Source organism: Cyclopterus lumpus, chromosome 24 (assembly GCF_009769545.1).
Source record: "Cyclopterus lumpus isolate fCycLum1 chromosome 24, fCycLum1.pri, whole genome shotgun sequence".
NCBI lineage: Eukaryota > Metazoa > Chordata > Actinopteri > Perciformes > Cyclopteridae > Cyclopterus > Cyclopterus lumpus.
In genome coordinates this window covers 18,217,166-18,235,347 of record NC_046989.1, presented here as the reverse complement: position 1 = coordinate 18,235,347, position 18,182 = coordinate 18,217,166, and the positions used below count along the sequence as shown (strand labels likewise).

The window sequence follows — 18,182 nt, the reverse complement described above, 5'->3', positions numbered from 1 at the left end:
GCCTTGAGCCTTTAGCCTTTAGCTTGGAGCCTTTAGCCTTGAGCCTTGATCCTTTAGCCTTGAGCCTTTAGCATTGAGCCTTGAGCCTTTAGCCTTGAGCCTTGATTCTTGAGCCTTTAGCCTTGAGCCTTTAGCCTTGAGCCTTGAGCCTTGAGCCTTTAGCGTTGAGCCTTGAGCCTTGAGCCTTGAGCCTTTAGCCTTTAGCCTTGAGCCTTTAGCCTTTAGCCTTGAGCCGTGCTAGAATAGTAATCCAAAGTGTGCAACAGGGAATCTGCACACATTTACTCACTTGTTTTGGGTTGCCCCTTCAGAAGACATTTTCCATTTTTTGTTAAACATGTTTTTTATGTTACCTGCTTTGCAGGGAGGCCTCAGTTTGAGCTCATGATGTCAGCAATTTTAACAACATTTATTATTTAAAATCTATTTGTAGTTTATATGAAAGACAAACACTTGAAGCGGCACAGCCCAGTGGAACAATGCCACACTCTTTATTTTGGTTTCATTAGTAATCGGTTACTTTTGGAACACATGACCTGTCAGAATAGAAACAGCTCTTTGCAGTGTACACAAACAATAAAATGTGGTCTGTCTGTAGCACTCGATAATGCACCCGTGTCCTGTTTTACATTACGCTTCATTTAGCTGACGCTTTCATCCAAAGTGACTTATAATAAGTGTGTTTAGGCCTGTGCCAGCATAGGACACCACCACACCTCCTGGGGAGAAGGCATATCAGGTTTTCCAGTCTAGTTTTAGGCATTATGCCCCCCCACGCCTTTTTGTTACGTGTTTGGGTGAGATGTCTAGAAGACAGATTAAACCAGTGAAACCTGAACAGGTAACCTAAAAGCTAGAATGTAGGGAGCGGTACTTCTCTTTTTATATTTCATTCTTATTTTTATGTTATATTGCAACCCATTGTTTAGAGCAGCAGTGCAGATGGGCCAGTGGACACCAGTGGGCCTCTACACACACTCAACTCCTTCCATATGGTGTGAGATTAACAAGAGAAGCATTGTTCCAGTGTTTTTGGAATAAAGTTAACGATAGTTCGTGTATTCCCCTCCTGTCCTTCTCGTGTTACACCACCGGAGGTAGGGCAGTGATTGGTCGAGCGGGCGCCCCGCCCCCGCCCCGTTGGTTGTACACGTCAGCAGTCATTAAGTTGTAACCAAGATGTGTCACATCCCGTCATCCTCTTCCTGGTAGAGGAGCGTGTTGACACTCAGCTCCTCGTCTGGGTGAGTCACATGAAGCGGCGGAGCTTCCGGTTTTTAACGTATCTTTAATTTAATGTGTGTTCGCTTTGTTCGACTCTTCTCTCTCTCTCTCCAACAGGTGGCAAAAACAAGCGGCTGCAGCGACTGCTTTGGCAGATGGCACGGCGCGGGTTCCAGGTGGGGAGAAGCAGCCGAACACCGCGTTGACGTCGGGCTGTTGGAACCGGAGTTTGGGAGCTTCGCCGCACGAGGAACGCAGTTTACAATGAGGGCGCGCGCGAGACGAGGCGAATGAAAGCCGTTTCTGTCCTCTTCCAAAAGCTCGTTTCACGGAGAGAAAATGAGGTTTCGGCTGCTCCGACGGAACCTGCTCGCGCTGCTGGGTGTTTCCGTTGTAGTCGTGACTCTCCTGGTGACCACGCGCGTGTTATTAGTTCCCGACATTGACGCGAGCGTCCCCAATACCGACGTCGGTGTGACTGGTCGGATCGTGCATTGCGGCGACGCGGCGAACTTCGACTTCAGTTCGCTCCCGGAGTTGACGAAGTCTGTTTACAACGCCAATTACAAGCAGTGCGTGCGCAACGCGGACGCGTTCCCAGGGGAGCCTGGACTGGTGCTGGTTGTGCAGGTCCACAACAGGCCCGAATACCTCCGGCTGCTCATCAGGTCACTGGAGAAAGCCGCTGAGGTCCACGGCTTCCTCCTGATCTTCAGCCATGACTATTTTTCAGAGGAAATAAACACCATTGTGCAAGAGATAACTTTCTGCAAAGTGCTGCAGATTTATTTCCCCTTCAGCACCCAGCTGTATCCTGGCGGGTTTCCTGGGAAGGACCCACGGGACTGCCCCCGGGACACATCCAAGGACAACGCTTTGAAAACAGGATGCCTCAACGCAGCCCACCCGGACTCCTACGGCCACTACAGGGAGGCCTTCATCACTCAGACCAAACACCACTGGTGGTGGAAGCTGCACTTTGTGTGGGAGCGGGTGCAGGTGATGCAGGGCTACAGCGGCTTTTTGATCTTCCTGGAGGAGGACAACTACATCTTGCCGGACTTCTTCCATTACTATAAATCAATGATAGAGTTCAGGAGGAGCAGCTGCCCGGATTGCGACATGCTGGCGTTGGGAAACCACAACGGCCTGGCTGATTTTACCACACTGTCCAATAAGGTGATGACAACCGGGTGGATGTCCACGAAACATAACATTGGCATGGCCATCTCTCGGGAGGTGTACTACAAGCTGATGGGCTGCAACAACGAGTACTGCACCTACGACGACTACAACTGGGACTGGACCCTGCAGCACCTCTCCGGAACCTGCATATCGAAGCCCATCAAGGTGCTGGTGGCGAAGGGCTCCAGGGTCCTCCATACGGGGGACTGCGGCCTCCACCAGAAGGAAAACTGCAGGCCGGAGTGGGCCTCGCAGAAGGCGGAGGAGGGCCTCATCGCGGCCAAGGACGGACTCTTCCCTCCATCTCTGGTGCTCAGCAGCGCGGAAGTGGCGGAGCACAAGGCGCACATGAAGAACGGAGGGTGGGGGGACGTTCGAGACCACATTCTATGCAAGAACTACGCCAAACGTCTTTGAGCTATGACTTTTACCAAAGTGTCCTTGGTATTCCACGGATGTGCCACTCCTAGGTAACATTCAGGGGTTTCAGAGGATTGGGTGGGAGGTCTTCCAAGAACTAGGACCCCCCCCCCCACACACACACACACACACACACACACACCAAATCTAAAAGGGCTGCATAGACATAGCTAGACTTCAGATTTAATTTGTTTTAAAGTTTTTTATTTTGAATCACCAAAGTTACACAGTTGCCAAAGACTCCCTTCAAATGTGGGTCCATAATGCAAGCTCTGTCACGTCGTTCAATCTCATGCCACCTGCTCTGTTTATCTCTGGGTGTCTTACGAGCCAAAACATTAGATTAGATGTATGGCACAGTGATGGGAAATAAGAGTCAACTATATCAGAATGTGCACAAACGTGTGGACATTTTCATTTTTTGGGATATTAATTGATTTACTGGGAACATTGCACACAGGATGTTTGTTTACGAGAAGATCGATGTGTTAGTGTGTGAATGACTTGCATTGATTTTATGAACTGCAATGCATTTTACGTGTGCTTTTTATGGTACGATTTTAAGTGCAACAACAAAAGGGCACATGCACTGTACAGACTTCAGAATTTAACACATGTATGACATGAGGGGGGAACTTGTAGTTTACGCTGTCTCTCTGGGGTAGACCGTTGACTTGTATTGTTTCCTGCACATAATGGGATTTGTGTTACTGAATGTAACCTTCACCATAACCAGGGTTGTTTCCTGTTGAGGCGAGGTCAGCTGACACCACTTACTTATCCAGTCTGCTACTCCCCACCTGTATCGACCCCTGGATTACGACGAAGAGGGCTGGCTTGATATTGATTTTTCTTTCTTTTTTTTTCTTCTTCCTCTCCTTTTGATTGGGACTCGCTATATTTGTTTTCTGATAAGTGAAAAGTGACCCTTTGGAGTCTCGAGGGTCATCTGTGATTCCGCATTTCTGTATTTGCACCTTCTTTCGTTAGAATATTATTTGGGGATTTTTTTATTTTTTTTTGTGCAATCATTCAATAGTTGGTGAAACTGAAGAAAATGTGATAAAGTTGCCTCTTTACAGTGTAAAAATGAGAAAATGAACACAAGTATATTGATGCCATTATTGCCTTAAATCTGACCAAAAGTGCCTTTTTTACTTTGTGCCTCCTTGGTTTAAAATAGTTATATTGTTAAAGGTGCACTGATAACATATGCATGTATCAGTGTTGGGGACTTGTAGTTAGCATCTTTATTGTGAGAGGTGGACATAATGGAATGTGAATGTTAATTTCACAAACATCTTCAAAGTCTAATTAGGATAAATTATTGCATCACTTAGGAAAGATGCGATCAGAAAATTGGTTTAATCTGATATCGGTTCACCTCGGGGTGCCTTTTATGGAGATTCCTGTTTAAGAAATATGAAGTGAATGTGACGATGAAATAAATAGATCTTCTATTATATGTTGAAAATCACAATTAATTCTTGTATAACGCTGCAAAAATTAGCCCGATACACCAAGTTGTGTGTGTGTGTGTGTTTTATGATTCTGTAGTTGGTTGAGAACGAGACCAACTTCTTTTTTTTCTTTTTCTAGCATATTGCCTTTTCTTTCTGATAATCACTTGAAATATCTGTTTGTTCTTCACGTAATGTTTGCCAAATGGGGGCGGAAATAAAGGCAGCATTTTTATCGTTTGTCTCATTGTGGATAAAAAAAAAGTGACACTTTTTTTTTTTAACAGTTCCCATATTTACAAATGTTGTCGATATTAACTTGTTACACCTTCCGATAGAGATTTCCTGTGAACTTCACTTTTATTTTATTCGCAGTTAATTCCATTGATTTCCAGTTAATTCCATTGTCAATGTTGAGGGTTTAGGCCATCAAGCAGAGACTCTGGATCTGTCAGGTTCTTTAGTTATCCTTCATTTGAGCTGTTCAGTCAAGGAAATCATTCTAAAAGTCAACAGCTACATATGAACACAACAAACCAAAATTCACAACTCTTGAGAATTACCCATAATAATTAATAATGAGTTATTACCATGAAACTGTGGAGGTACTAATGAGGGAATTACAGGACCCGTCAAATAGCGCATCACTAAGATAAGTAGGCAGAACGCCAGTCGGAATATCGGGAGTGAGCTGGCGGCCGCTAAAAGCAGTCACATCGTGCCGCGTTCACGGTCTTTAGAGCCGCTCCTGTGGTGTTTTCCGGACACACGTCATGTGACTGAACCGTGTGCTTTCATTGGCCAGCTCCATTCCGTGTTTATTTCCGGAAGTAAGTTGTTGTCAGTGTCAGACTTTCCATAAGGACTATCTCACATCAACTCTACAGCACCGGACCGACAGGTACACACTCAAACGTATACTTTATTTAAACGAATTCAATAATGTTTTGTTTATTATCGTGAAGTCTAACAAGTCAGTTGTCAAATCGATTAAATTCCTCGTGTTTACGTTTCCACAAGGATGTAGCTAGCGTTAGCCGTTAGCTGTTGCTCTCGGGAGCTTACGTAATATACTTTTGTTTACCACAGACAGACAGATAATTGTCAAACACACCAATCGTAGCCACTAAAAGCAACGCCAGCGACTTAGTGCCGTTTCCTACAGCTCGGTCGTGAAGGGGCCGGTAGCGCCTCATGAGAGCGCTAACACGGCCGCTAGTTGGAGAGATACAATGGCGTTAGCTGAGATCACACTAGCTAGCTAGTAAGCTAGCTGATGCTGCCTACTTATTAAATACTGCACTCAAATGAATGAACTTTTCGGGAGGTTAGCCGTTCCGTCGTACTCCAAAAGAAAATGTGTTACTCCCAGAAGTGCAGCTCATTCATTAACCGCTTGTCATCCTGTATTTTCCAGCCTCCTTAAGGTGTGTCCTCGTGCATCACAATGGCACATTGGTTTCACAGAAACCCACTGAAGGCAACGGCGACCGTGTCCTTTAATTTCTACGGCGTGGCAGGGAGCCCCGCTGCCAATAAGATATGCAAGTATGTCTTATCTCCATTAAATAAGTCGAGAACGGTGACTGACCATGACAGAAATGCCGTGGTATAAACGTAATTATCCTGTGTGTATCTTGTCACCATGTCCTCTCTACCTATGACGTAATGTCCTATGGCATGCCACTGTTACTGCCGTTTGACCAGTCACCTCTTTGGCTCTCACGAGGTGGCACTGCCTTGTTGGACATAATTGCTCTGAATGCCATAATGATCGGGATATTTTTAGAGCGTCAATTGATGGCTACTGGTTTGACACATTCAGTGACCTGAGGACAAACAGGGTGAGACTGCTGGAGATGTTCACAGATGTCACCTGCAACCCCGAGATCATGAAAAATGCCACGGACGTATACTTCTCCCTCCTCCAAGGTGCGTTTACACCCCCAAACAAGTCGTTGGGTGTTCTCCCCTTAAAATGTTTTACTTGTCAATACGATTTCTCTGTTATGTCCAACGTTCTGTTGACTCACTCAATGTAAGTCAACACAACTTTACTTTAATTCAGGTGGAGAGCCTAAAGTTACATCTGGAAACTTGGGAGACTAAATTGGAAAGGTGTTTAAAATGACATGCAGTAAATAATGATACTCAAAGTACTTTTTAAACTGACACTCAACTTTATTTGCATAGAAAATAAAGTTGAGTGTCAGTTTACAGAGTAGATGATAACAAATACGATAAACGATACAAAATTAAGAAATTTTATATATATATATATATATATATATATATATATACATACATATTATATTAAAAAGAAGAAATTTGGTAAAATGAAATAGTAATAACAATAATAATAAAAAAATGCAGTAAAACACTTAAAAGCCAGTCTGTAAAAATGTGTTTTAAGAAGTGATTTAAAAAAAGACTACTGGTTCTGTGAGCCTTATCTCGTAGCGACTGTGGTGGGCAGGGTCGTCCTTCAATCAGAGTATTGGCGGTTCGATACCCGACTTTGCTAGGGTCAAGCCCATGTCAATGTGTCCTTGGGCAAGACACTTAACCCCATCTGTGCTTATGGTGTGTGAATGTTAGTTAGTTACTCCTGACGGGCAGGTCGCACCTTAGCCACTGCCACTAGAGTATGCATGGGTGAATGATGACCAGTAGTGTTAAAATGCTTTGAATGGAAGACTACAAAAGCACTATACAAGTCCAGGTCCATTACCATCTCCTCAGGCAGGTCGTTCCAAAGCGCTGATGGCAAAAGCACGGTCACCTTTAGTTGTTCGCCTTTGGAACTGCCAGAAGGACCCAACCTGAGGATCTACGGCTCAGTTAGTCAGTTGTGGGTTGTTGTCATTTTACATCTAACCCATTGCTTTATTTTTCAATACTGATGATACAATAGGCTTTATCTCGTCCTTGGATGGAACTACTCAGGAGAACAAGATGAGGTTCATCCAGAACTTCAAGTGGACTGACACCTTACAAGGAAACACACCAAGGTAACAACCCGACTGAATACTTCCAGTCTCATTGGAAGCATTTCATGTAGCGTTCAAGGTTGCATGCCGTTGGTAAGTGAATGGGCTGCAGTTTTAAGGAATAATCATTCATATTTGAAATGCAGAGTGTTGCAAGTGTAAGGATATTCGCCAGAATGATGAATTCTGGGCAGAGCCGACTAGTAAATACGTGAAACAAACTTCAAGACACAGTAAAAACACTAGTATTTTTATTCTTACTAATAACTTGAGTGAAAATCTAGTGAACACACCGATTGACATCTGTCATCAGTGCTATCTGCTATCTCATTGGATCTAACCCTGTGTGAAGTTCCTCACATTACCCAGCTCTGGTTTAGCTTATTCCATTTTTACCAAAAAGGCTCATAAGACATACGCATGTGTTAATGTTTAATCTTGGCATTGTTGACTTGTGTGCCTGTGTAACCCACCGTTTCTCCATGCTCTCCTCCAAGTGCCCAGCAGGATGCGGTCTTTGAACTGGTCTCCATGGCCTTCAACGTAGCCCTCTGGTACACCAAGTTCGCCTCGAGACTAGCAGGGAAAGAAAAGTACGTTTAAAAAAACCCATTTAATTAGTTTTTGGTCTGTATTGTTGCACTCATGTATGTTAAATCAGCCGTATATTGATGAATGCTAGATTTTTGTTAACATTGTGGATTGCTTTGTTACTATGCTAAATCTTTGTCACTGTCATGTTTTCCTGTAGCGTGACAGAGGCTGAAGCGAAAGATGTTCACCGGAGCCTGAAAGTTGCTGCTGGTATATTCAAAACCCTCAAGGTGAGGCACATCTACAGACAAGTCAAGTCTTCCCAGAAAACCCCACTAACATATGGCTTTTGGCTTTTTTTTTTTTGGGCGGAAAAGGTTATAATTGGCATTAATTCCTTGGAAAAAAGGACTGTGCCATAGTCGCGAGTATGAATCAGCTCCAGCTTCGATGTTGGAAACACGACACCCCGCTAGGCACGTTAAGTTTTGCCCCATTTACTTTATGTGATGGCCGTTGTATTGAATATATATATATATATATATATATATATATATATATATATATATAATAAATCAAATCTTATAATTTTATTAACCTAGAAAACATAAAGCCTCCTTAAAGCCACAGGTATCCATTGACAGAAACAGTCATTTTCCTTATCATTGTAAAACGCATCACAATTGTATTTGTCAGTCTGTCCAATGTTCCACCAATCCCCTACTCTGGTTTGGTGGAACCCAACCCTTAATCACAGAGTTAGATGTGAAAAGAAATTGCAGTGATAGCACTCCCGAAGGCTTCCAGACCCCATTGACAGAAACAGTCGTTCTACCTCACTGATCAATGAAAACGCACTGCGTTCAAACTCGACAAACAAAATAAATCTAATCAGAACCGTCTTGGTCAGTCTTTGCACTGTTCCAACAGTTTGCCTGATCCAGCGGCACCTCGTGTTCCTTTACTTCCACTGAAGCACACATGCTGATGCAGACTCCTAAGACACTACGCAAAAAGCAAAAAAAAAAAAGCTAAAATAGAAGAAGAAAACAGATTTGAAACTTGTTTGCTTCAGGAGGTCCACATCCCTCGTCTCATCACCCCGGCCGAAAAGGGCCGAGACCTGGAGCCCCGAGTGATCGACGCATACATCATCCAGTGCCAAGCAGAGGCGCAAGAAGGTAAAGCCGCTCTGCATCCGCGATGTAACCAGCATTAGGGGGGCGGGGCTCGCTATGACGGTGGCAATATTTGTGTACTCTAATACTCACACACTAGCACATCTGAATTCAATACCGAGCGTCCCCTTAAGGAGTTAGACATTTGATCTGAAACATTGTATCAGAACCTGAAATAATCTGAATATTCTTGGTTGCACAACATAATCCTAAGATTAGGTGAGGTACTCTTGTGTTCCATAGGAACTATAGACTGTGGCTTGTTTTACTTTGAATTTAAATATATATTGACATGTGACAACAAAGAGGATTACAGATCTGGAGTTAAAGAGCGATCTTTCCAATGACGTTAGATACTCATGAGTATCTGAAGATTCTTAATCATATCCATATTGTGGTTTTCTTTCTCACAGTGACGATTGCCAGAGCGATTGAACTGAAGCACAACGCCACACTGATCGCCGCATTGGCATTTGAGACCGCAAACTTCTATCAAAAAGCCGGTCAGTATTTTGGCACTTGTGGTTTTGAAATGTCGGCAGTTATTCCTCGTACTTAACCACGCGTTAGTTCTGTGTCGTAGTCAGAGATGTTGTTTTCTCACATGTTAACAGGGTACCACTGCATAGCACCACAACAGTTTTTTGCACAAGTGAGGGACCGTTCACATGTCTAAAATGAAATTCACCTTTTGATCCAAGGTGTTTGGGGCTTTGCGGCTGTCGTTGCTATGCAACCAAAACCTGTGCGCTGCAATGGCATTAAAGCTGCGTTAATTTAGCAGATAGCCTAACTGATTGTTCAGCACCGTAAATCCTCTCTCAGAGGTTAAAATAAACCTTTGGACATAAAGGGTGAACTTACATCCGCGTCTGAAAAAGTGAAACCAATGAGGAAGTGTCTTAAACCTGTATTCTCTCTAATGGCCATCAGACGGCAACTCTCTTGTTGCAAAAAGAGGTGTGGTTGTATAGAAGTGGATGAGAACACCGCCACTTGGTTCATTACAGTAAAAACGAGTTCCTGGTCTCAATCGATCGTCTCTGGTCACAGGCCGTAGAGCGCTGACATGAACAACTTCTTTATATTTACAGTAGACAGATATAGAAAGGGGGATATCTGCTAGCTGTGATTGGTTGTTCGTTGTCACACGATGCGCGGTGATTCCCAAACCTGAGCAATTATTATCTGGACCCCCTCCGCCATGCTCTGGCTTGTGAGCGTTTACATGGACACGGCGTGTGAACAGCCCCTAACTCACAGCGGTAAAGTCACACAGGCAGTGAGAGCATGATCAACATGACATTGGCATCATTTATAATACAATATATCTGGTGTCAGGGCTCACTCACTTGGGACCCAGCAAAAAAAATACTTATTTATTTTATGTGACCTCACTGGAAAAACAGGAGATTTGCTTTTATGGGTAACAAGATAAATGCATAAGCCAGAACACCTACATATGAGGTCATTCCCACAGACGGTGCTAAAGCCATAACCATTCTACTACAGGCTGTTAAAGGTCAGCATCTCTGTCCGCAGACCACACGTTGAACACCTTGGAGCCAGAGTGCAGTAGCAAATGGAGGAAGTACTTTCAGCTGAAGCAGCACTTTTACATGGCTTATGTAAGCATATCCTAATGCAGTTCACTCGTACTTTTGTTCATGTAAAGGAACCTAGCTATGCAAACATTGCCTTGGATGAAACATACTCTTCTTCACAGTAGACAGAAGAACAGCGACTCAACGGTACTTCTTACTGGTAACTGTGTTCACAGGCGTTCTGCTACCACGGACAGACGCTGCTGGCGAGTGACAAGTGTGGCGAGGCTATACGATCTCTCCAGGAGGCGGAAAAATGTATGTATATATATATATATATATATATATATATATATATATATATATATATATATATCTGTGTCTTAGCATTTGTTAAATCTTGTTCAACGTGTATTAATGTATTTGTACATTTGTTTAGTCTATCCGTTCATGACGTGGTGAAACTCTGCACAGGGTTTTATGTTTTTCATTTTTGTTAATTTATCCATGGAAAGAACTTTGTTTTTATTTATAGTACACAGTATGTAATCATGGATGCATGTATTGTTTCTCTTGGTTAAGTGCACAGGTGTTTCCTGTGTGTTTTGTTTCTTGTGTGTTGAACTGAAGAGTCCAACTCTCCTCCCCTGCCGTACTGTCTCCATATCTCTTTGTATTTACGCCACGGGGTCTCTGTTTAGGTTACTCGCATGCCGAGGTGCTGTGTAAAGAGTACCGTCAGACCAAAGGGCCCGGGACCACGGCCAAACCATCGGAGCAGCTGTTCTTCCTCAAACTGGGCGGCGTCATTAAGAACACGCTGGAGAAGTGCCAAAGAGAAAATGGCTTCATGTGAGTCGGGGTCGACTTATTCACTGTTATACGTTGTTGTTCTCAAGTGGAACCCTCTGAAGCGGTCTTGTTTTGGTGGAAGCATTTTAGGGTGGAACGTAGCATTTTACATGGACAGTTTTTAGTTGCATATACATATTGTGTTCCTCCCGGTTGTTACATTTTGGTGGCTTAACAGATCAAGCTGCAACACTAACCTCAGACACATTTCCTCAGATACTTCCACAAGATCCCAGTTGAGGCCCCCCAGTTGGAGTTGAAGGCGAGTTACGGCCTGGCTGAGCCAATCCCCTTCGAGCTGCCGCCCCTCAGTGAGCAGTGCACTCCTGAAGTCTACGCCACCTTTGACCTGACCAAGGGAGCCAAAAATGACAAGGTACTGCGGCTCGGCTCAAAGTTTATCGCAACATAGACTGAATGATGACAGCACGCACAAACACATAATGAGGTCTATATATATATATATATATATATATATATATATATATATTAGCGACCGGCCGACTGTTGATCGATAATAAAAACTGAATTTTATCTCTCTGAACGAGATCACGTGAGACAGATACAACCTCATTTCAAAATGGATCCAGATTTTAATAGTCCTGTGGTCTGAGTCCTGCTTTAGGAATTATCCATATCCACATTTGCATGCCAAAGCCACAAACGTCCTGTACTCCCTGATGCATTTTTTGTAACATCGCAAATTTGATTTCCAGACTCGAGACCTTGAGTTGCATGTCAGATATTTCGCTCTCTCCCATCTTTGCACTGTCCTGTCAAATAGAGGACGTGCGCAATGTGTTGCTTCACATTTGTGTTGTCTCTTAACTCCAGGCCAAGCCCAAGGAGGAGGAGGTGAAACCAGTGAAGGAACCAGATCTGAAGCCTCAGAAGGACACAGGCTGTGTCCTCTCCTAAACCATCGGCATTCAAGCCCTCATGCTTCAGTACCATCTATTGTAATGATGGCATCCATTCTTCTTTTCACGTAAACCCTCTCGTAGGAAAAATTTACATATTATTCTTATATATTTTTTTCATCCGTGGTGTTTTACGTTTGCGCTGAAACGTGCGTAGTGCATTTGGGTGTGACGGCCGTTATCCAGGGCCAGTCCTCAACAGCTCACAGCTGCTCATGAAGTCAACCTAAAACGTTTTTGAAAAGATCTGAAGCTCTTTTAGTAATCACTTGTCAGCTACAATGAAAACTTCAAGTGAAGGTCTTTACTTGAGACTTTAAAGTACAATTCTAAAGAAGCCTTATTGGTGAAGCTGTGTTACTAATGGTGCCTTTGGCTGCAATGTAAACCTCCTCTTACAGAAGACGTGTCTGGCCTGGTTAGAAGACCACATAATAACAACTGGCCTCAGGACATGGATCTCCACCACAACAAACAAATCAGTAGAAAAGAATATATATCCCCACTACATAGGATATGATGCAACCATCCATATTAGCGACCGCAGTAACTTGCATTCCCGCGGTTGTATTGCGTGCGTTTCATGCCGATATTAAAACACAATCAACAGGGTTGAAATGTAAATCAGTAGTGGACGGGCACAAAAGAACAAAAAGCGAACCAAACCGCACGTGTTCGGTTAGTTTTAGCTGTTTACAATCAGTACTTTTTATTTAGATCACATGACGTATGTGCTGTAGTTCTTTTACATAGCGGGGTTCTTTTTATTTTTACTATTCATATAGGAAAGCTTTTATTACTGGATGAATCATTCTTTAACAATTTTAGGGATTCTGTGATTTATCCCCGATAATATTAGTTTAATTTATTTCTATCATGTGACATTTTAGTTGAAAACACTCATGCAGGATTGTATGCAGAAAAAGGAGAACAATGTATGCATATTCAAACCTGTGTTGCTCATGTTTTCTGTGTTGATTTACATTTTGTTCTTTTTTTTTATATATATATATATATAATTATAATATTTCAATGGACGCACCGCTGATCCATAAACAGTGACATGCTTACTCTTTTTCAGTTGCTGAGTGCAGTTGACATGATGTGTGTGTGTGTTCCCCTTCCTTAAGGATAGAGCATCTAAAGTTATCTTATCAAACACACACACACTTGAAGTGTGACTGTCAATCACTTTGTAACAACTGTAATGTTGTTCACATGAACTCGTATATTAACTCTTAACATGAGAAGTGAATGAGTCCAAAACAAAGTGCTGTCTCACTAAATGTGATTAAAGCACATTGTATAGTCAGCTGTGCAGGAAGTTCAGTGTGGATTGAAGGGAAATGGATCGGCGAAGGCACGGAACCATTGGGCCTCATAGCTGGAACGGCCAGATTTAGATTGGTAGAAATGAGACCAGCGCTCGTTCTTTTCACGGTGTTCGCTCTTTATTCCTCCTCCACCGGTGTCCGTCATGTCAAATGTATTTCTAACGGTATTAAATCATCCCTACGAGTCCATTCTTCCACGTCTTGTGTTCATGTATGTCACCACGATTGAAGCGTCATACCTTCTTCTTGCACAGATATAATGAAGGAACAAAACCTACAACAATTCTAAATGCTGGTTATGGAATAAAAAAAGAAAGAAACTCCTGGGTTGTCCGACTGGAATAAATATTACAAAGGGAAATAGGATATGGACTTTTTTGAATAACAATATCATTCATATTGTAATATTATACTATCAGATTATTACTCATCCAGGTCCCGGATAGTGCAGCTGCAGTTGACGGATGTAGATTGAGCAGCCGGCGACTTACGCTTCTGAAAAGTGAAGCTTGCTGAAGTTCCTTAAAGCTGCATTCTCTTTACTGACCATTAGGGGGCGACTCCTCTGGATGTATAGAAGTCTATGCTTTGTGTTAAAGCTGCATTCTCTCTACTGACCACCAGGGGGCGACTCCTCTGGTTGTATAGAAGTCTATGCTTCATGTGTTAAAGCTGCATTCTCTCTCCTGACCACCAATTCAATTCAATTTTTTAATTCAGTTTATTTTGTATAGCCCAATATCACAAATTACAAATTTGCCTCAGAGGGCTTTACAATCTGTACACATACGACATCCCTGTCCCAGGACCTCACATCGAATCAGGAAAAACTCCCCAAAAATAACCTTTGACAGGGAAAAAAGGGAAGAAACCTTCAGGAGAGCAACAGAGGAGGATCCCTTTCCCCGGATGGACAGAAGCAATAGATGTCATGTGTACAGAATGAACAGCATTTACAAAGTTACATAAACACATTACATGAATATGACAATGTATGAATGGAACTCCAATCCATGAAACAGAAGGAGGTAGAGAGGAGGCGCATCAGCAGGGCCAACGTGGGAGACCGGCTCACCAGGCATAAGACACCTCCAGGTCCAGTGGACCCTATAAGATGTGAAGTCACAACGACTGCGGGGAAGAAGCAGAGTTAATAAGGTGCAATGGAGAGATGTAAATTCATCCATAAGGAGAGAGAGAAGATGAGATAGGTGCTCAGTGTATCCTAAAACATCCCCCAGCAGCCTATAGCAGCATATCAAGGTGCTCGACCAGGGCAAACCTGATTCAGCCATAACTATAAGCACTATCAAACAGGAAAGTCTTAAGTCTATTCTTGAATGAGGTGACTGTGTCTGCCTCCCGGACTGAAAGTGGAAGCTGGTTCCATAAAAGAGGAGCTTGATAACTGAAGGCTCTTGCTCCCATCCTACTTTTTAGGACTCTAGGAACCACAAGTAGCCCCGCATTTAGTGAGCGCAGCTCTCTAGTGGGGCAATATGGTACTACAAGCTCCTTAAGATATGATGGTGCATCACCAATCAAGGCTTTGTAGGTGAGGAGAAGAATTTTAAATGTGATTCTTGATTTTACAGGGAGCCAGTGCAGAGCAGCTAATACAGGAGTCATGTGATCTCTTTTCTTAGTTTTTGTGAGTACACGAGCTGCAGCATTCTGGATCAACTGGAGGGATTCAAGAGACTTATTAGAGCAGCCTGATAATAAGGAGTTGCAGTAATCTAGTCTGGAAGTAACAAACGCGTGAACCAGCTTTTCTGCATCTTTTTGAGACAAGATGTGCCTGATTTTTGAAATGTTACGTAGATGAAAAAATGCAATCCTTGAGATTTGCTTAACGTGGGAGTTAAAGGACAAGTCTCGGTCAAAGATAACACCGAGATTCTTTACAGTGGTGTTGGATGCCAGGGAAATGCCATCTACAGAAACCACATCACCAGATAATTGATCTCTGAGGTGTTCAGGGCCCAGTAAAATAATTTCAGTTTTGTCTGAGTTTAACATCAGGAAGTTGCAGGTCATCCATGTTTTTATGTCTTTAAGACATTCTTGAATTTTAGCGAGCTGGTTGGTCTCCTCTGGTTTGATCGATAGATATAATTGAGTATCGTCTGCATAACAATGAAAGTTTATGCAGTGTTTCCTGATAATATTGCCCAAAGGAAGCATATATAAGGTAAATAAAATTGGTCCAAGCACAGAACCTTGTGGAACTCCGTGATTAACGTTGGTGGTCATTGAGGCTTCATCGTTTACAAATACAAATTGAGATCGATCTGATAAATAGGATTTAAACCAACTTAGTGCAGTACCTGAAATGCCAATCGACTGATCCAGTCTCTGTAATAGGATGTCATGATCAATGGTGTCGAACGCAGCACTAAGGTCTAATAATACCAGTACGGAGATGAGTCCTTTATCTGATGCAATTAGGATTTCATTTGTAATTTTCACCAGTGCTGTCTCTGTGCTGTGGTGTTTTCTAACTGAAACTGTTTTCTGACTGAAACTCCTCAAATAAACTATTCTGATGTAGGAAGTCGCACAACTGATTTGCGACTACTTTCTCAAGGATCTTAGAGAGGAAGGGAAGGTTAGAGATTGGTCTGTAGTTAGCCAACACCTCTGGATTAAGAGTAGGCTTTTTCAGGAGAGGTTTAATTACAGCTACTTTGAAGGAATGTGGTACATGCCCTGTTAGCAAAGACACATTAACAATATCCAGCAGAGAGGTGCCAATTAAAGGCAACACGTCTTTAAGCAGCCTCGTTGGGATGGGGTCTAAGAGACAGGTAGACGGTTTAGAAGTAGAAACCGTTGAAGACAATTGGTCTAGGTTAATGGGAGAAAAGCTATCCAAATATACACCAGGGCATACAGCCGTTTCCAAGGCCACTCCTCTTGATGACAGATCGGCAGTAGTTGAGGGCAAGAGATCATCAATCTTGCCTCTAATAGTTAAAATCTTTTCATTGAAGAAGTTTATGAAGTCATTACTACTGAGGTCTATAGGAATACACGGCTCCACAGAGCTGTGACTCTCTGTCAGCCTGGCTACAGTGCTAAAGAGAACCCTGGGGTTGTTCTTATTTTTTTCTATTACTGATGAGTAATAGGCTGCTCTGGCATTACGGAGAGCCTTTTTATATGTTTTAAGACTATCTCGCCAAAGTAAGCGTGATTCTTCCAGATTGGTGGAACGCCATATGCTTTCAAGCTTTCGTGAAGTTTGCTTTAGGTCGCGGGTCTGAGGGTTATACCAGGGAGCAAACCTCCTTAGCCTCACTGTCTTTTTCTTCAGTGGGGCTATCGAGTCTAGTGTCATTCTCAGTGAGCCTGTAGCACTATCGACAAGATGATCAATCTGGGACGGACTAAAGTTAGCACAGGAGTCCTGGGTCACATTGAGACGTGGTATTGAATCAAATGCAGAAGGAATCGCTTCTTTAAATTTAGCTACAGCACTGTCAGTTAGACATCTGGTGTAGAAACTTTTGACTAACGGTGTACACTCCGGGAGTATAAACTCAAAAGTTATGAGGTAATGGTCTGACAGAAGAGGGTTATGTGGGAAGACCTCCAAATGCTCAATGTCAATGCCATATGTAAGAACAAGGTCGAGGGTGTGGCCAAAGCAGTGAGTGGGTTTCTGTACTCTCTGACAGAAGCACAATCGAGTCCAACAATGAGATAAATGCAGTACTAAGGCAATCATTGTCAATATCCACATGAATATTAAAATCTCCTACAATAATAACCGTATCAGTTTTAAGGACTAAACTTGATAAACACTGAAAATTCAGATATAAATTCTGAATATGGACCTGGTGGCCTGTACAGTATAACAAATAGAATTGGCTGTAATGTTTTACAGGTTGGATGTGAAATACTAAGAACAAGGCTTTCAGGGGGCGACCTCTCTGGTTGTATAGAAGTCTATGCTTCATGTGTTAAAGCTGCATTCTCTCTACTGACAACCAGGTGGCGAATCCTCTGGTTGTATAGAAGTCTATGCTTCATGTTTTAAAGCTGCATTCTCTCTACTGACCACCAGGGGGCGACTCCTCTGGTTGTATAGAAGTCTATGCTTCATGTGTTAAAGCTGCATTCTCTCTCCTGACCACCAGGGGGCGACTCCTCTGGATGTATAGAAGTCTATGCTTCATGTGTTAAAGCTGCATTCTCTCTCCTGACCACCAGGGGGCGACTCCTCTGGTTGTATAGAAGTCTATGCTTCATGTGTTAAAGCTGCATCCTCTCTCCTGACCACCAGGGGGCGACTCCTCTGGTTGTATAGAAGTCTATATAAATGACTCTACTTCTCTTTATTTATTCCCTCAGTAAACATTGTAAACATGAGTTTATGGTCTCAATCTCTAGTTTCAAGTCTTCTTCCATACAGCGTGATGTTCATTTAGTGAATTATAGTCCATTAAGACCATAAAGCAGAGTATGCTTCAGGGCGGGCTTACTGTGATTGACAGGTTTCTGCTACGACCGTGTTTTGTAAACTTTAACTGTAG

General features: G+C 42.8%; 2 protein-coding genes across 3 annotated transcripts; both read left to right on the top strand.

The window, feature by feature from the left end:
- Nucleotides 1–1,141: 1,141 nt before the first annotated feature.
- On the top strand, nucleotides 1,142–4,529 carry LOC117727466 (alpha-1,6-mannosyl-glycoprotein 2-beta-N-acetylglucosaminyltransferase). Its single transcript, XM_034527798.1, has 2 exons — nucleotides 1,142–1,244; nucleotides 1,342–4,529. Exon 2 carries the CDS (start codon nucleotides 1,564–1,566, stop codon nucleotides 2,824–2,826), a length of 1,263 nt encoding a protein of 420 aa, XP_034383689.1. The 5' UTR covers nucleotides 1,142–1,244; nucleotides 1,342–1,563; the 3' UTR covers nucleotides 2,827–4,529.
- Nucleotides 4,530–5,060: 531 nt separating this feature from the next.
- Nucleotides 5,061–13,964, top strand: brox (BRO1 domain and CAAX motif containing). Of its 2 annotated transcripts, XM_034527770.1 has the most exons (13): nucleotides 5,061–5,190; nucleotides 5,707–5,837; nucleotides 6,115–6,221; nucleotides 7,204–7,300; nucleotides 7,777–7,872; nucleotides 8,031–8,103; nucleotides 8,889–8,994; nucleotides 9,405–9,494; nucleotides 10,534–10,619; nucleotides 10,772–10,853; nucleotides 11,237–11,387; nucleotides 11,604–11,763; nucleotides 12,222–13,964. In XM_034527770.1, exons 2-13 carry the CDS (start codon nucleotides 5,737–5,739, stop codon nucleotides 12,303–12,305), a joined length of 1,233 nt encoding a protein of 410 aa, XP_034383661.1. In that variant the 5' UTR covers nucleotides 5,061–5,190; nucleotides 5,707–5,736; the 3' UTR covers nucleotides 12,306–13,964. The 2 variants fall into 2 exon arrangements, with proteins under 2 accessions (XP_034383661.1, XP_034383662.1); XM_034527771.1 differs by lacking the exons at nucleotides 10,534–10,619; nucleotides 10,772–10,853.
- The last annotated feature ends 4,218 nt before the right edge of the window (nucleotides 13,965–18,182 follow it).

Coding starts and splice junctions, on each gene's coding strand:
- brox (XM_034527770.1), top strand. CDS start 5,737: ATGGCACATTGGTTTCACAGAAACCCACTGAAGGCAACGGCGACCGTG. Junction 6,222..7,203: donor ATACTTCTCCCTCCTCCAAG/GTGCGTTTACAC, acceptor ATGATACAATAG/GCTTTATCTCGTCCTTGGAT. Junction 11,388..11,603: donor CAAAGAGAAAATGGCTTCAT/GTGAGTCGGGGT, acceptor ACATTTCCTCAG/ATACTTCCACAAGATCCCAG.
- LOC117727466 (XM_034527798.1), top strand. CDS start 1,564: ATGAGGTTTCGGCTGCTCCGACGGAACCTGCTCGCGCTGCTGGGTGTT.